The following is a 16,542-nucleotide window of genomic DNA, read 5'->3' on the forward strand; positions in this document are numbered from 1 at the left end:
ATTAGAAATCAGGTTTTGAAGAATCTGGTTTTAACTCAAGCTTTTACTGACATATGGATCCATCTTTCTGTCTGTGTGGCTCTTTTATTAATTACCCACTACCCTTCTCTAAAATTCCCAACATACTAGCTGCTACATCTGAAAAAATGCATTTCAACTATTTTTTATAATATAAAATCCGGCTGTTTGTTTATATATGAAAATACATTTCTACATATATTTAAGTGTTATTGTATTGTGTATATAATCAGTATTAGGCAAACAAAGCCATGTTTAGGATGGGATGACGTCAAGATGTGGATAATTGAAGTCTCTGTGTTTGTGACTGTGCTATAAATTAGCTTTCTGTTCGACTCGTGCCCTGCGACAGGGTAGTCAGGTTAGGTTTGGGCAGCCTCAAAACCCAACATTTACAGAAAGCCTCTTCCACAAGAGCTCTACTAAACAAGGGGCCCAGTGGGGACCCACTCTATGTTTCCCAGCACTCAATGTGTGTATTTGTGTGTACGTTTATTAAGAGCTTTCATCTATTACTTCCCTGAGCGTCGGTTCTTGATACTGCCTCACAGAGACTAAACTAGCTAACACTTAGATGGAGAGTGGTTCTGTTCGAGCCCTTGGCAACGTGACTGACCCATGATGAGGGTCGTTGCTATGCCTCACTACGATGCTTTAAATGTCATCCGAACATTTTTACAGGATTTGAGGTGCTGTTGGACAGTTACAGTAGACACACCAGCACAGTTTGTAGCCATTCTGCTTTGTAATAGGAGTCAGCGGACATCCAGCAGTATGAGCTGAGACAGCAACAAAATATGACAGCTCAGATTGGTTTGCATATTGTTTTATCTGTTCTGGGTTTTTCCATGAGCTGTATTGAAATCTTGAAATTTCCTATGCTTGAATAGTCCAAGCAAGAGGTTTGGGAACGTTGATTTTTGCCTTGTTCTTTGCTGGCTTTCACACCCTCTTACTAACTAAAATGGCATTGTACATAAAGACTAGGGCTTTAGATCTTTGCTTTGATTAATAAGCTCAAAGAATGTAACAGACTCAATAAACCGTCCTTCATTATTTACCACTTCTACTCAGAGCTGCCCGCTTTTAGCTTTCATACATTATTCATCCAGGAAACATGAGACACTTTGCACTGTCACAAATGACTTGCTATGTTTAAAGACTTGCTAATGGTTACTGAGGAGTAGCTTTACTGTACAGACTCGTAGGAGAGTTGTGTGACGTTTTGATGTTTTAGAAGTGTCACTCATTACCCAGAACTTGCCTATACCCAAATGGTTTTTACTCCCTAACTCTTGGAGGCTTGTTGAGTAGAGGGGTTGCTCATATGGCACGACCACTCATGAGCAGCACCTGTTGGGGGGGGCTGTTGTAGCTGCTGCTTGAACAGATACTGTATCTACTCCAGGTCCTGCTGCATGTCTGAGGGCTCGAGTCCTCAACGACATCTATAACAATAGGATAGCACGGTGCCTTAGATCAAGATTTAGTATTTTTATTGTATCACTGTTAACTAAGAAAGCTTGTCCTTACCTCGGCCTCGACAATCAGTCTACCCAACCAGGGCAACTTTGTGAATATGAATATGAAATTTCTCTGGAAGATTTACAAACTTAACAACACCCTGTCAACAAATAAAATTTGTATTGTAAATATATCTAAAGTGTACTGAGATGATACAAATCGTTAAACAATAAAGTCTTGCAAAAACATTTATTTTCTGTGTTGTAATTTCTTGCTGCAGAGAAACAAGAGACTTTCACATTACTTCCTCCTTTATTCTTGTTTTGCATTGAACTTCACTCAAAAAGTCTTGAATACATGAGCAGTTTATATTTCAGCAGTTTAGCATCAGTCTCAAAACCCTAATTTATATTTCAATTCACTCAAGATCTCACAATCTATTCAGATACTCAGAGACACAACAGATTATTAATCAAAGCTGATATGTATGAGCAGCAGTGTGCATGTAAGAAGCATCATGCCATCTAGATTCCAGTAAGGCACTGAAAAGGCTTTTATTCAGAATCCTGAATCAGATTAAACTAATAGTGCATATCATGGGGTTAGAGCACCCACCCTATGTGTAGAGGCTACAGTCCTTGCTGCAGGCGACCCCGGTTCAAATCCCGCACCGAGCAGTCCTATCCTGCATGTCATTCCCCCCCTCTCTGCCTCCTGTTTCCTGTCTCTCTACCAACCTATACAATAAAGGCAAAAAGCCCCAAAAATATACTTAAAAAAAAAATACCATTTAAGGAATTCCGTTTGCATGGTCGTATCACACCCTGACAAGTTGCATTTACATATATGAAGATAAATGAGTCAAGCTAATACATATTTAGTTGAAATAACTGCAAGTTTCCACATGAACAGACATTTCACTAAATTTGACTGTTGACATTGTTATGCTATTTCAGAAGCTGTAGCTGCATTTCGAATACATGAAGGCCTCAAACATTTTTTTTATATTTTTATGAGAAAATATGTTCTTTCGAAGAGTAACCGTCAAAAAGTTGGTTTTGGTGAACTTTAAAACCCCTGCACAGGTGATTGTACAGCTCACAGTTTCTTAGCACAGTCAGGGCAGTAGATATGATCTCCATTGAGGACAAAGCGCTTATTGGCCAAGGAGAGACTGCACTTCTTGCAGTTGAAGCAATACTCATGCCAGGAGAATCCCTCGTAGTTCACCACATTGGTGCCATGGCCAAACCCTGCAGAGACAGAGGGACTAGTGTCATATAGCAGCATGAAACACAGGGACCGAAGCAATGTTCAAAACACTCAGCATAGATTCAGCTTTAATGAGGAAATATTGAGGCTTTATCGACATATTTAAACAAGGACGTTTGCATTTCTGTGTGTGTGTGAACTATCTCTGCACTTAAGTGTATTGAGACAAATCAGAACATTTGGTATGATGATACCTCAAACCAAGACCTTGTCCAACAAAGAATAAAATAAAAGTAGCAGGTAGAAAAGGTTAGAAAAATAATCCAATTTCTCTGCTAAGTCACTTTGATGAAATGTCTCGGGGGTATATCATCAATCTGTGAGAATTACAGCTCCTCCTTGTGGCCCTATTGCATCATGGCCTATTGAGACATCCGTCAGTGGAGAAACTGGCCTCTCTTACTCCTCAATGGATATAAACTGTCCCTGTAATTCTGCTGGAGACATCCAGAAGAAGAACGTGTTCAATGTTTGTGGACATCCATCAATCCTCCTATTGTGTAGCTACATTCAAGACATTCCCAGTGTGCATTTGCGTCTCAATACTCATATACTCAGGAACATCTGTGCATGCTGGACCTCACCTGTGATAGGGTTCTTGCAGCCATGGCACTTCTTGGCCACATCAGTCTTGTAGCAGTCCACACAGTAAACACTGTCCTCATGGGAGGTGAAGCGAGCTCCTGCCAGAGGCTTATGGCAGGTTTTGCACACAAAGCACTCAGAGTGCCAGGGATGGTCCTGGTAGCTGATCCCTCCAGAGGAGATTGGCTTAGAGAGAGCACAGAGGAACACTTTCATCATTATACTGGAAGATAATTCATTCTGATGAAACAGGGTAAACTACCTACTGTATAGTTTGTTTTTACATGGATTATTCTCAGAGTTTCGAGCTCACTAAATAACTCAAAAAACAATTACAGTAACAATACAATCAGTATTTGTACCTGCTTGCAGTGGAAGCATTTCTTGGCAAACTTCTTGTCATGGCAGGGTACACAGTAGATCTCATCACCCTTAGCCAGGAAGCTCTGTGTGCGGATTGGCTGCTTGCAATCAAAGCAGGTGAAGCATTCCTCATGCCACACCTTGTTCTTGTACTCCACATTCTGTGAACCTGATGCACAAAGAAATACAATGTGTTACAGTTTGTGTCTTTGAGTTGGACTGCATTGAAGATATAATAATTAAATTCCTCAACATATAGTTTAAAATTTTTGTCTCCTTTTTAGTAGCTTTAAAATCATTGCTTAACTCTCTTTATTCAACACTATCTGACAGTATTAAATATATTCTATATCAGCTTCTTCCACCTCTCCATTATGATGTTTACAAACCAAGACTCCATGTTTTTTTATGGCTGCACCTGCATCAAATGGAAATATTCTGCATGTTTTATGCATAGTGTTTTCACATTTCTCTAAATGTATACTACTTTATAAACTTTAGGATCTCTACTAGAGTTTTAAATAAGCTTTTGTGGGTTTGAACCTAATTTGGCTGCACTACATCCCATCCCAATGGATACTAGGATACCAAGTGGCACAATGATGAAGCTGGCTATTCTAGGTGCTTGGGGGTAACTATGATAATAATCTCCATTTATATAGCACGTGATTGAATTACACAGTGCTTCATATAGAGCAAAACAAAGTCAAACCACAGTTTATGTTTAGTAGCAAAATGTGTTGAACTGTTTTGGAGTCATTATGACAGGAAAAACCTGCTTTTTGTCTTCTTCAAAGCGAAACAGAATGACTGCAAACCCACCTGGCATGACCACCTTGTAGCAGCCCTGGCACCGGTTGCCATCCTCCCGGGAGCCGCACTTGCCGCACATTATCTTGCCGTCATCCCTGGCGTTGAATGCCTCACCGGCCAATGGCTTGTAGCACTTGGCACAGCGGAAACAATCCTCATGCCAGTAGCGGTTCTTATGGTGCAGTTCCTGAACACAGAGAGGAGGCACAGGGTCAGCAGAGGTGCCCTCGCTAAGTCCTCAGGCAGACCTCATTAAAGTGGAGCTTGTTTACTCATCATGTGGACTGAGGCTCGAAGCCAGAACGCAAAACAAGCCCATGTGGCAAGCATTAAAGTGGAGATGAAGTGAATTGGGATGTGGTGAGGCATGAAGGAGTTAGGGGGACTAGCATGGTGAAAATGTGATATAAAGTACAGTATTTAAGCCCCATTAGTAGTAATGACACATCTATTTCACACATTTAACTGCCTGTGACTGAGTGCTGAGAGGACTTTGGAAGAAAGGGTGGCTGCTGGCTGCTCTTTGAACAGATAAGAGAGGACTTGATGAAAACACACACAGAAACATTTTCAGTTTATGTCCTATCTAACTCTCTTGTTATCTGTTTGCATTAACCCAGTAACATCCATAAGTTCAAGGTGGGCAGACCTTGTTCACAGAAGAAATTTCGACAAAAGCAGAGGTATAAACGATCAAATTAATGACAGCTGAATTCAATTTAGATGCTTCGGTTTCAGGGTCCTGCTATTGTGCATGCTGGCTCACTGTCACACTGTCCTTGCTTACTGGTGTACTTGAATACAAAAAAGCCATCATTAGTGTTTTAATACCAGCTTAAAATGTCTGTTGAGAAAAAGTCATAACAGCAGACCATAAATGTGCTGTTTTCTAACAACTAAAAATAGAAAAAAGCTGTGAAACTTTTAGTTTGATGATTTGTACTGGACCAAATTTGACAATGTGTGGGTTTAATTAGGCGTCTTGTACAGATGTGAAAGTCTGCATCTGCAAGCAAGTGAATGATACAGTAATATTAATTTACTGATTTCAACTATTATTTAAACTATCACAAACTGAAATGTTTCTAGAAATTACAATCATCACAATCAACATTAAACTTTTCTGTTTATTATGTTATCACGTCTTTTTTGTTATTGTTATATATTTTTTTATTCCTGGCGTCACTCATTCATTCTTTCCATCACTCACACTCTCAGATACACTGTGTTTTCACCTTGGCATCAGCACCAATGGGGCGTCTGCACTCTGCGCAGGTGTTGGCACAGAGCTTATCAAAGCACTTGGTGCACACATGCTTTTCGTCCTTCTTCACATACTTCTTCCCATGCAGGTTGTCGCGACAGTAGTAGCAGTCGAAGCGATCAGTCATGGTGGAGGTAAGATAACTCCTGGGACCTATAAAAACAAACAAGCCTGTCAGACAGAGCTTCAACAAGGCTGGAGGTTTTTCTTTTAAACACCAGATGGGGACAGTGTTGCCTTTTCTATCACATCCACTACATCCACAATACAGGCTAGAGCTGGAACATCCCATTTGGCAGCTCAGCTCAGTTTATATGTATAGTATGTCAGACACAATGTAATTGACCTAAAGACAAGAAATACAAATTTAAAAAAAGTTCAAGATGAGCAACAAAAGAAAACATGAAATGACAGGAATTTTGTTGACCAGTACATACCCATGGCTACATCTGACCTTTATACCCTCAAATGCAAAAGTCTGTAATGGAGGAAGTACCTCCATTTACCTGTTTCCCCCTCAACATGAGTAGGAAACAGTGAGGTACAGCTCTAACAGCGGCATACCAAACTGATGAGGGAAGTGTGAGTGAGATAAAAAAGCAGCCAACAGATGTCTAGTTGTTGTTTGCGTGCCTGCCAACTTTTTATCAAGCTCTCCCTGGAAAGCTTAGGTCATATTTTTAGGTCGTCTGGCCCATTCCATGAACCCCCCACTGCGCCGACCTCTCTCATTTGTCTGCATTTTGGCGTGGTCATTTTATTGGCTGTTTGTATAAACACTGTAAACTGAGTTGGCTTGATCCTTCATACATCAACATTCCTCTGCTCCCATCACAGGCTGTGTCCTCTGGGAGCAGACTGAGTAGTTTCCTGGAACAACTGTGTGTAGAGTGGAGTGTGGACATTTATATCACTGTCGCTGCTAAAGCTTCTCTCACACAGAAGATGTCAGAGCTGAAGGACAGCGGAACAGTGTGTGAACTTTAACAAAAGTGTTTTATTCCAAACGACAAATATCATTTTAATCTGGTCAGTAGGCTATGACCAGGAGTGATGGGGGAAACAATGGATGGAATGGCATTTTGTCCTAGTAACGATAGGAACAAGGAAAATATTTATGAAAGGGGACTTCAGCTGTTTCAGTAAACAGCCATGTGAAGGGGATGAGCCTCCTGGAGTGCGGCATGTGTCTCTGGTGTGTGAGTGGATGGATGGACAGATAGATGGAGGACTGACTATCTGCAGCTGTGCTCCAGGGATAAAAAGCTAGACTGATGACTAGGCCCTGACACACCCACTCCGCTTATCCATTACGACACTAAAACAGGCAAACTCACACAGTCCAATACAGTCAAATCGCACATAGAATACTCAGGTATCAGGCAGGCCTATTTTAGACATGGAGTCTCTATTTAAAGAGCATTGGCCTTCAAAAAGGGACAAATGGAGAAAGATGCAGAGTGATGACCACTGGGACCATGCAGCTATTGTGGTCCCAGCTGAGACGTGTCCAGTACTTTAATCTTTTGTTACAAACAGTGTGACAGCTGCGTCCAAACAGATATGGTATGCACCGTTGCTAAGCTGTGGCGGGAGAGGGAGTTTGTCACTGTGGTCCCTTAGGGGAGGACTCCTCTTAAGTCAGAAAGGTCACAGAGAGACCAGTTTGAGAGGTGAGTCAGAGCAGCATGAGATAGACTGGTCAAATACAGACTGACCTACAGCAAACACAGTGTTGAAACTTTCCATTCTCTGCCACCTTTGGTAATGACAATGTGTTCTTTTAAATGTAAACCTCTGACACAATCTGCTCATTTTAACACAATCACCTGTTATTGAAGTGCTACGCAGGGAAAAATAAATGAAAAAAGGTCTTTAAATATTCTAATATCTACAAATATTAGACCACATATCTACTTCAAGAATAATATTTCTACAATGATATGATATAATTACAAATTATTAGTTCATTTGTCATTGATTTAATCACAGTAAAAGATTCAATTGTCTGTTCATTAAATACAAATTCCAAATTATTCATACTATTAATGAGTAAAAAAGGCACTAATCCACTTTTAGGTCCTCAATAATTAAATACTCAAACTTCAGTACTTGTCTGTGTTTTTAAAAAATCACAGTTTTGTTGTTGTTGTTGTTGTTTTTGTTGTTGTTTTACCTAAATTAAAAAGAAGTGCATCAACAACATATTATGGACTACAATTTAGGACATAATAATTAAACAGCCCCGCCCTACCAGAGAGTTGGACTTTAGTTTACTTTTTAATAGAAAATGTTGTTTGAATATGTGAAACATCAGCAAAACATCAACGAAAAGCTCCAAAAAGGTGAATGGACCTTTGACCTTAGAATATATTTTTACACCTGTTTACTGCAGCTGGTCGAAATGTTGCAAATAACATTAAAAGATGCTTTGATTTAGTTTGTGGGAGCATCTTGCATCGCATTCACACCATTTTACAAATTCACTTTAAATTGATGCAGAATTCTTCCTGATCTTTAAATAAAGGCACACCAATAGTACACAGGTTTTTCCATTTGCACCTGATTATGAGATATTACATTCAATCACTTGTTCAGCATCCGTACCTGAGTGTCTGTAAGTCATGATTGGTTCCAGTCGGGACGAAGAGTGGAAAAGAAAACAACGCAAGTACCAGAGGAGACGGTAGCATCCACAGAGGGTCAAACCCAGAGACCATATGCCTCGTTATGTTATGGGGGGCTGTATATACCCCTCTGTGACCCTCACACACCCCCAACTCCATGTCCTAATCCAACCTTCGTCCCTCCATTCCCTTTTTGGGTATGCATTAGAGAATGGATGAGTGAGGGGATGGATTAGCTGATAGACTGCATTCCACTGCTGTAACATCAGATGGTAAAAAAAAGAAATGAATGAATGAATCATGGCCATGAGGGATAACAGATACTCCCAATGCCCCAACATAAGATGTTTTGATAATTTGGCTGTTTAGATGACATGCTGGACCAATTAACATCATCACTCACAGGGATGACTCAAAGAAGGAGCAAGTTGACATCAATGACTGAGCTATGGAGAAACAAAGTGGAGTGTTACATAACTCTCCTCCTTGTGTGCATACATATACTGTATGTCAACAAGTATGCCAACATTTCCAAAAGATAACATGAATGTTAAAAACAAAACTATAAAGTAAGCCACAGTCGAATATTTTAGAATGGGGGACCATGACAAGTATACAAACAGATTCTCTTGAACTATCCCACCAATACCAGTAAATAATAAACAACCAGTACTAGAAGAACCTCCTTCCAAAAAAAGAACAATAAAGGAAAAAAGAAAATATTTTATCCTAAAAGGTAGAGATATTAAGACTTTTAGTCCTTTGAATGGGTCAAGTTCAAACAAGCACTGGATTCTACATTTCCCACAATTCACCTCCAGTTTCTAATGTTTTAAACATATAAAAATCATCTGCTTGGAATCATAATTTATGTCTGATGTGAATTTTCCACAAAAAAAAGTTTAATTACATCTTCTCCATTTCCCTCAACAAAAATCATGATTCTATGAATATGCAAATAGTTTTCATTCCTAAAGTTTATATGCCAGACACAAAATATTTCCTACTTCACTGAAAAGTCTCAGTGTGTGTGCACTGGAGGATTCAAATTTCCACATCATACTTGTGTAAATTGCCTACTGGACCAAGATTGGCTGCACACTAATTACACAAATTGCACAAATCATGATTATAGGTGTAAACCTTTAATTCAGATTTTCAATGTTTGAGAAACTTTCCACCTTCAGGAGATTCATATTGAAACTTCCAGATTCATCATTCTGCACAGTGAAGCTCAAACGTCCAACTGCAGGAACAAAAAGAAAAACACATTTTTGAGTGGAGGGGGACTTTAAGTCTTAAGCCTGATGACATCATTAGGGGTTATTTGTTTAAACTTAGGAAAACTCCCTTAAGGCCAAGAAGACTGAACTGAACATCTAAAACTGAAGGAGTGTCCCTTTAATATACATTCAACTTTTTAAGTGTATATTGTGTATTAAATATAAAACCCTCTGTGATGATGATGATGATGATGATCATTATCATCATCTATTCTGCAGTGGAGCAAATGGGGCACCACAGATGATTGTTTGGAGTCTCTAGACTCAAACAACCTTAAATAAAGAAATCCTGGATCATTATGAGAATGAAAGGAAACTGGTGAAGATAAAGTAAATTACAGTAGACGGTTAGATCAATCAAGAATAGGAACCATAATACATCCAAGGTAAAAGGAAAGACTCATACTTTAACTATACTGAATAAACCACTTCATATATCAGACACAAAACAAATCAATGCAGTTAGCTGTCTTGTGTGTGTGTGCGCTTGGTTGTTTAAAGGGCATCTGGTTTTAATTATTGATTTGATATGATCCATTACCATAGAAAATAGAATTATGTTTGTCCTCGTTCATAATCTGTCACCCAATTACCCTAAACCCACAAAGACTATATAATGACTAGGAAGGCGCCATGACTCAAGCCTACAGAAACCTCCCTGATAGAAAAGCTGCTGTGTGTTACATGAGGAAATCTGGTCTTCCTCTATTTCTTTACACACTTGATTTAAGTCAAATTGTTCTCCTCGTTCTTCTTCTTCGTTCCCCATATTTTACATTTTTCAGTCATCCTGTCTTTATTTTTGTCATTATGGATTTCTCTGGTTCCTCAAAGTGTTTAACGAGGATTTGCTGTCAGAGGTGGGGCAGAAGGCTGAACCAATGACAAAACTATATTTAAAACCAGTGTTGACGGATGGAATAATGAAGATTATGACAACAATGAGGCACAGCAAAATTCCTATGACTATGAAATGTTGTCTACAGAGTTGGACCAATATAATTATGGTCTAATATTATCAACCAGAATTTAATTAAACAGTGTATAATTCAGATTAAAGTAAGTGCTTGAGGTAGATTATAAACAGTAACATTATTATCATTAACATCAGTTGCTTGTCCAGCCTCATCTTCTGTGTTAAAGAGGATGTATTATGCACATTTCCAGGTCTATATTTATATTCTGGGGCTCTACTGGAATATCTTTGATTGGCTAGCTTCCACCTCCAAAGGCTACAAACAGGTAAACGAACAGTAGCAGTTGGATCTCTCTTCTTTGTTCCCATTCTTTATTTGAGATATAAACTTGTGTACATGTTTGAACCCGAATCTGGAATAAGTGAGTGGACAACGTGAACAACCTGTGGAACAACTGCAGTAACAAAGGCTACAGATGGATATTTGTGGGCATGTATGAACAATCAGATGTTGACTTGATGGGAATGTAACTGTGCAAATGAAGCAGAGAGCATGCTGAAGCCTTTGACTTGAAAGTGGCATTTACATACTTCAGTTTTGGAACTTTGACTATGTTTAACATAGAACATCTAACATTATAACAGTACATAAATGACAGAACATCACAAAAAGCATGATGAGTGTTAGTGGAACCAAATGGATGAACACAAAAGTTACATGCAAGATGAACACATTGAACGTCCGATTTATGGATTTACATATGAGTGAACAATGAATGTTTTTCATGAAAAAAAAAGCTCTGGAAGCAAAATTGACACGTTTATATGGTCTAAAAAATGGAGTTCATATGTAAAAGCTCTATTTCAAGTTTTTAAGCAGTTAGCGTGCATATAAAATGGAAAAAATGGGAGAATATTATCATTATCCTCTATTACCTTGTAGCAGCCCAGTACATTAGTGTAACAGTTTCCTGAGGCAATGTTGTTAAAGAGCACATGACCCTTGCAATACAAAGGCATATAACTTCCAACTAGATGCTCTGTTAACAAAGTATTTATTTTGCAGCATGTGAGGTGGCACATGATGTCAAATATATTGCTGATTACCAAATATGGGCAATATATCGTTGCAGTTTCTTTCAGCAAAATCTGCTGGTCTTCTGGGTCAAGGCTTTCTCGTGGTGCATTCAAAAACCACTTACTTTATCAGACAAAAACATGTTTCCTTCTTTGAAATTTAATATGAACACCATCCAAAGTCTAATGATGGAATCACAAAGATAAAACTTGGCAATGACTCTAACACACTTGTTTAAGTACAAGTTGTTATATTAGCTTTTCAACTGCAGGACATGTTTGTTTATAGATTGTGTTTCTGCTCTTTCTGTTCACCACTAATATAAGGCATGCACATCTGGTTTCACATAGTCAGTTCAATGTTACCAGTCTCATCTGCAGTGATTATATCAACTGTACCGAGTGTCTGCTGTCTTGATAGGCTTCAAATTGTCACTAATGGAAATAAAGTGTAGTAGTGACATACACTCTTTTGAAATCCTATCATGAAATGCAATACATAATAAAAATAATAATAATAATGATAATGCATTTTATTTATAGGGACCTTTCAAAGCACATATAACACAACAACAGTACATCAAACAATATAAATCAGGTAACTTTTAGTGCAAAGAGAGCATATTCTCATTAGGTGTTGCCTCTTGGCTACAGTCCTATCACATATCACCTCTGGAACTGGAAGTGGTAGATTTGGGCTATGAAGGCACAGAGAAACAGGAAATCTGGCCTGTACTTCCTGAACAAATGAGAGCAAATGGCTCACTATGACTGGAAAAAGCAGCCACCCTCCCTTCACTGTTACCAACAGCAACGAAAGCCTAGCCTGTGTGTCTGAGAGCTCAGTTTTCAACATGACCTCTCCCTGGACATCCATGTGTCTCCTTCACCCTCCATATCTGGTTAGTGAACAGACAGAGGAGTGACAGACCGAGCCACACTATCTCTGTCAGGGGAACAATGACTCATCATACACACACAGAAAACCACAGCGACAAGACAACAACACACTCTCATCTGTAATCACACTGAGTTATGTTACAACACGGACATAAAGTCACCAAGTGGCTAAAGAAATCAAGGAGTGGCTGCAAGACCCAGACACATTGAGGTCAAATATTTGTGGACAAAAGGCCATAAGGGGAGCTCTGTCAACACAGTAACACTCCTGTCCAAAGGATATGTCTTGGGTAGAAGTGTGGCTAACACATTCACACAGCCAAGCACACTCAGATAAAGCCTTCAATTCAGCTCTCATTGGTCTCACATGATTCAGGCTTCTCATTCCTTCCTTCTGAAGTGTCAAGAGGAAACCCAACTGAAGCATGACCATGGATTCAATACTTCAGAAGAGAGAACACATTAAACATTACAAAACATTTTTATATTCCTGATGGAAAGAGCATTTCAGTCTGCCACATTTGAGGATTACAGCTCAAGAATAACATTATTCTACCCTCAGAAAGTTAAAGTGATAACTTTATATACAAACTTTGGGTTTGTATGTAAAAATGGTCAAAAGAAGAAAGCATTTTTCATCCGTCTGACTTCATTCTCCCACCTGAACTACCAAGCCCTGTTTGCTTGGTATCATTTCTTGCTCTGGTTAGTTGAGCGTTGGCAGTTTTCCTATTAAATAAAGGAAGTCATTTTCAACCACTTGTTAAACCAGTGGTGGAAAGTACATACAGTATGCTCAAATACTGCAATTAATGCAGGACTATTACTTACAGGGTGGCATGTGTGGTACTGACACTAACTACTTCCATCACTGCATAAAATTGTGACCACACTGGCTTCTTCATTGGCTTTTGATCTCTTTTAGAAATTTCACAAAAGGCATCCAATCTATTTAGTCTTATTGTCTTTGCTGCATCTATCAATTTGTTCACAGTATAATAAACTGCAGTTCAGTTAAGACTTTTTTCAGCTGTATAGCACAGAAGGGTGAGGACAGTTGTATACAGAAGGTGCAGCTAAGTATCCTCAAATGAGAATACTGTTTCTACTCAGCTTGCTCAGCCCACACAGGATAACAAGCAGCATTGCCTATTTAGGAGTAGCGCACTTGGCCAGTGAAAGCGCTGTTTCATGTGTTTCATCAACCCGGTCATCTACACTCAGACACACCCTCTCTCTCTCTTTCTCTCTGCTCCATTTGCAACGATAAAAGAAATGATGAAACCGTCTTCTCAACAAAAACATGTCTCAACCTCAATAAACTGCAGGCACCAAAGCCTCTTGTTGCCTCAGTGTGGCAAATATCCTGCTGGTGGGATGACGAAGTGGAGACCTCCTGGGTAGTGACATACAACAGCCCCCTTGAAGATTAATATAAATTATAAATTACAGGCTTTATAAATCAATAATCCATTGCTTTTGTTCTGATTTTGCATCAAAAATTGAAAATAAATTACTTCTAACATACATATTATAGTCTTAGTGATTTATAAAATGCACTAAAAAAACATAAACCCCAAGAGAAAAGGTGGTCTTTTTAAGTTGAAAGAGGTTATTTATAATATTCTTTATTATTATTTATAACACAGTGAAGTACAACGTTTTTATGGGTTTTGAAGGATGGTGAAGTCATACTGGAGCCACAGGGAAGCTCAGTGTACCAAAGACAGACCACAATCTTTAGGTCTCTCTAATGACATAATGCGTTTGGTTTGGCAGCTGCCCAAACCAGAAGGCAGGAGGCAGTATATGCTGATGTATGTTTCAACAGTTGCTGGCCACGTGTGTTTGGGAACTTCTGTTTACTATATGGATATTAATATCATCACACACCATTTGATCTAATATGTGTTATGTATATATGATACAGTCCAATCCAATCCTCCTGCATCACTTGCATCAACTGTATTGTATTGCATTGTGTTGTACATCTTAGATTATATAGACAACAAAGTAACAGTCTGACACAAAGATTAATCAACTCTTCTGTGACACAGATAAAAAAAATTAAATCATAAAGTTAAGTGATAGGCTTATATTTCATTTCAGGATATTATTATATTTGGTTGCATTACATGGTATATCACACCATAATACTTCCTCTGCAGCTCTATAGATAATTTACCTTAATAATACTGGTTGTTATAAACAAAATCAGGGTTATATTCTCCCTGGGAATAAGGATAGTTCAGTGGCACAGACAGTTAAGTTTTAAGAAATAAAAACAAAAATATATAGCATAGATATATATAGCATTATAGGCCGATAAGTAATACAAAATAGGTGCCATTTCAGTGCCAAACAAAGCCATCACCTGTTGCGCATCGAAACACAACTGTTCCCAAATTGGTGACTTGGGATGAAACTTATAATAAAAACTTAAAATAAAACTTATCTTATATCATTAATTTTCGGTTGATACCACCTCTGTGTCCCCAAGGATGACATTTTCTCAAATTATGTGCGTTGTATCCTTCCTATAAAATAATAACGCATTTACGGTACCACATCTGTGCGTAAATTAATCCAAAACATGATTCTGTCGCGCTGTTTAATATCACCTGAAGTGATCTGCCTGATAGTCTGTGATAATGTATGGTTTGGGACTCACCTTTACTGAGTGTACAGATGAGCGTCTGTCAGTCGACACCAGCAGTGCGTCCGGTGGTTTTGGCCGAAAGGTAAAATCTGTGGAGGCAGCGCAGCTTTAAAGACAGAGGGTGCAGCAGTGAAGAAGAAAAAAAAACCTCAGGACATGAGCCAAACCTCTGTAAGCTCTCATAAACAATGACCTCAACCAGGAATTTACAAGCTCTCTTAGTAAAGCTTTCATTGGCCCTGCTTACGAAACAAACGGAATCATGAAGAAAATAAAGTCATAACTTTTCAGCATCAATGAGCGCTGAGACTTAACGATTACCTTTTGTGCAAGAGGCACGTCTGCCGTGCAATGATATCCACTTATGATATCAGTTATCCCCTCAACACTTCGGCTTTTCTACTGTTCATTTAAAAAAAAAAAAAAAAAAGACTTGTTAACTCAACACACTTTCGTCCTACTTCTGTATTGGCTTCAGTTGTCTCCTTCTTTGGTAATGAATAGAGGAATTACATCAAGATGACTCATTCTTAATCCAAAGTAAATACATGCAGCCTCGGAGTTAACCCACTGCACTAACAAATCGATGATGAAATGCCCAAAATGTGTTCCTGTTATGTAATACATATGTCAGCTATAATTTCTGCTGTGTCAAAGGAGATGAACTGCTTATTGTAATCCAACGGATACAAATGTACTAACTCACACAAACAAACTCTAAAACAAAGAAAGAGTAAAGGAGAAGGAATGTTTTTAGGTCATATGGTCATATGTGTTGTGGTTAAGGGTGTCTGGGTTACTCAAACAGACCAAAATACAAATATGAACCTTTTTTTTCCTGCAGGGGATGGTGAGTGAATGTTGTTACAGTTGTTGTTTCTTAACCTTGTTTTACCTCTGCGTAGGTAAAACATTACATTACACAAGTGCTCTGTGGGTATAATTAGCATACATCATCAAGACATGAGATCAGTGTTATTGAGAGCCACATGTTTGGCTCAGTGTCAAGGTTACCATACATATTGAGGGCAGGTTATTTGATTCTATAATAACAGGAAGAAGCTGAGATACACACAGTTCTTACCAAATGAACTGTAATGCAGTATATAAGGTACACAGCATATTTCACCTTTATCTTTTATTTAGTCTTTTCTTAAGACAAGTAAGATACACTTTTTAGTTGATTTAACACCATTATACAATATAACCTTAGTTTTTAATTTGAGTGAGATTTACGGAACTAATTTCAGTATTTGGCATAAGCATTGAGCAGTTTGTCATGACATCAACAATTTTGGAGA

At 38.6% G+C, this 16,542-nt stretch overlaps 1 protein-coding gene across 1 annotated transcript; it reads right to left on the reverse strand.

Moving 5' to 3' along the window:
- Positions 1-2,270: 2,270 nt before the first annotated feature.
- On the reverse strand, positions 2,271-15,522 carry fhl1a (four and a half LIM domains 1a). The gene is made up of 6 exons (XM_053323732.1): positions 15,254-15,522; positions 5,751-5,932; positions 4,525-4,702; positions 3,702-3,871; positions 3,339-3,525; positions 2,271-2,735 (listed from the first exon to the last, which is right to left on the reverse strand). The coding sequence occupies exons 2-6, from the start codon at positions 5,904-5,906 to the stop codon at positions 2,581-2,583; spliced, it is 846 nt and encodes a 281-aa protein (XP_053179707.1). The 5' UTR covers positions 5,907-5,932; positions 15,254-15,522; the 3' UTR covers positions 2,271-2,580.
- Positions 15,523-16,542: the final 1,020 nt, after the last annotated feature.

The sequence above is a fragment of the Scomber japonicus genome, chromosome 8, assembly GCF_027409825.1.
Source record: "Scomber japonicus isolate fScoJap1 chromosome 8, fScoJap1.pri, whole genome shotgun sequence".
Taxonomy (NCBI): Eukaryota; Metazoa; Chordata; class Actinopteri; order Scombriformes; family Scombridae; genus Scomber; species Scomber japonicus.

What these genes read in the sequence shown, in the direction of transcription:
- fhl1a (XM_053323732.1), bottom strand. Translation starts at nt 5,906, where the DNA reads ATGACTGATCGCTTCGACTGCTACTACTGTCGCGACAACCTGCATGGG. An exon ending in CCATTGGTGCTGATGCCAAG is followed by an intron (nt 4,703 to 5,750) that starts GTGAAAACACAG and finishes CTCTGTGTTCAG; the next exon opens with GAACTGCACCATAAGAACCG. An exon ending in AATGCTTCCACTGCAAGCAG is followed by an intron (nt 3,526 to 3,701) that starts GTACAAATACTG and finishes GCTCTCTCTAAG; the next exon opens with CCAATCTCCTCTGGAGGGAT.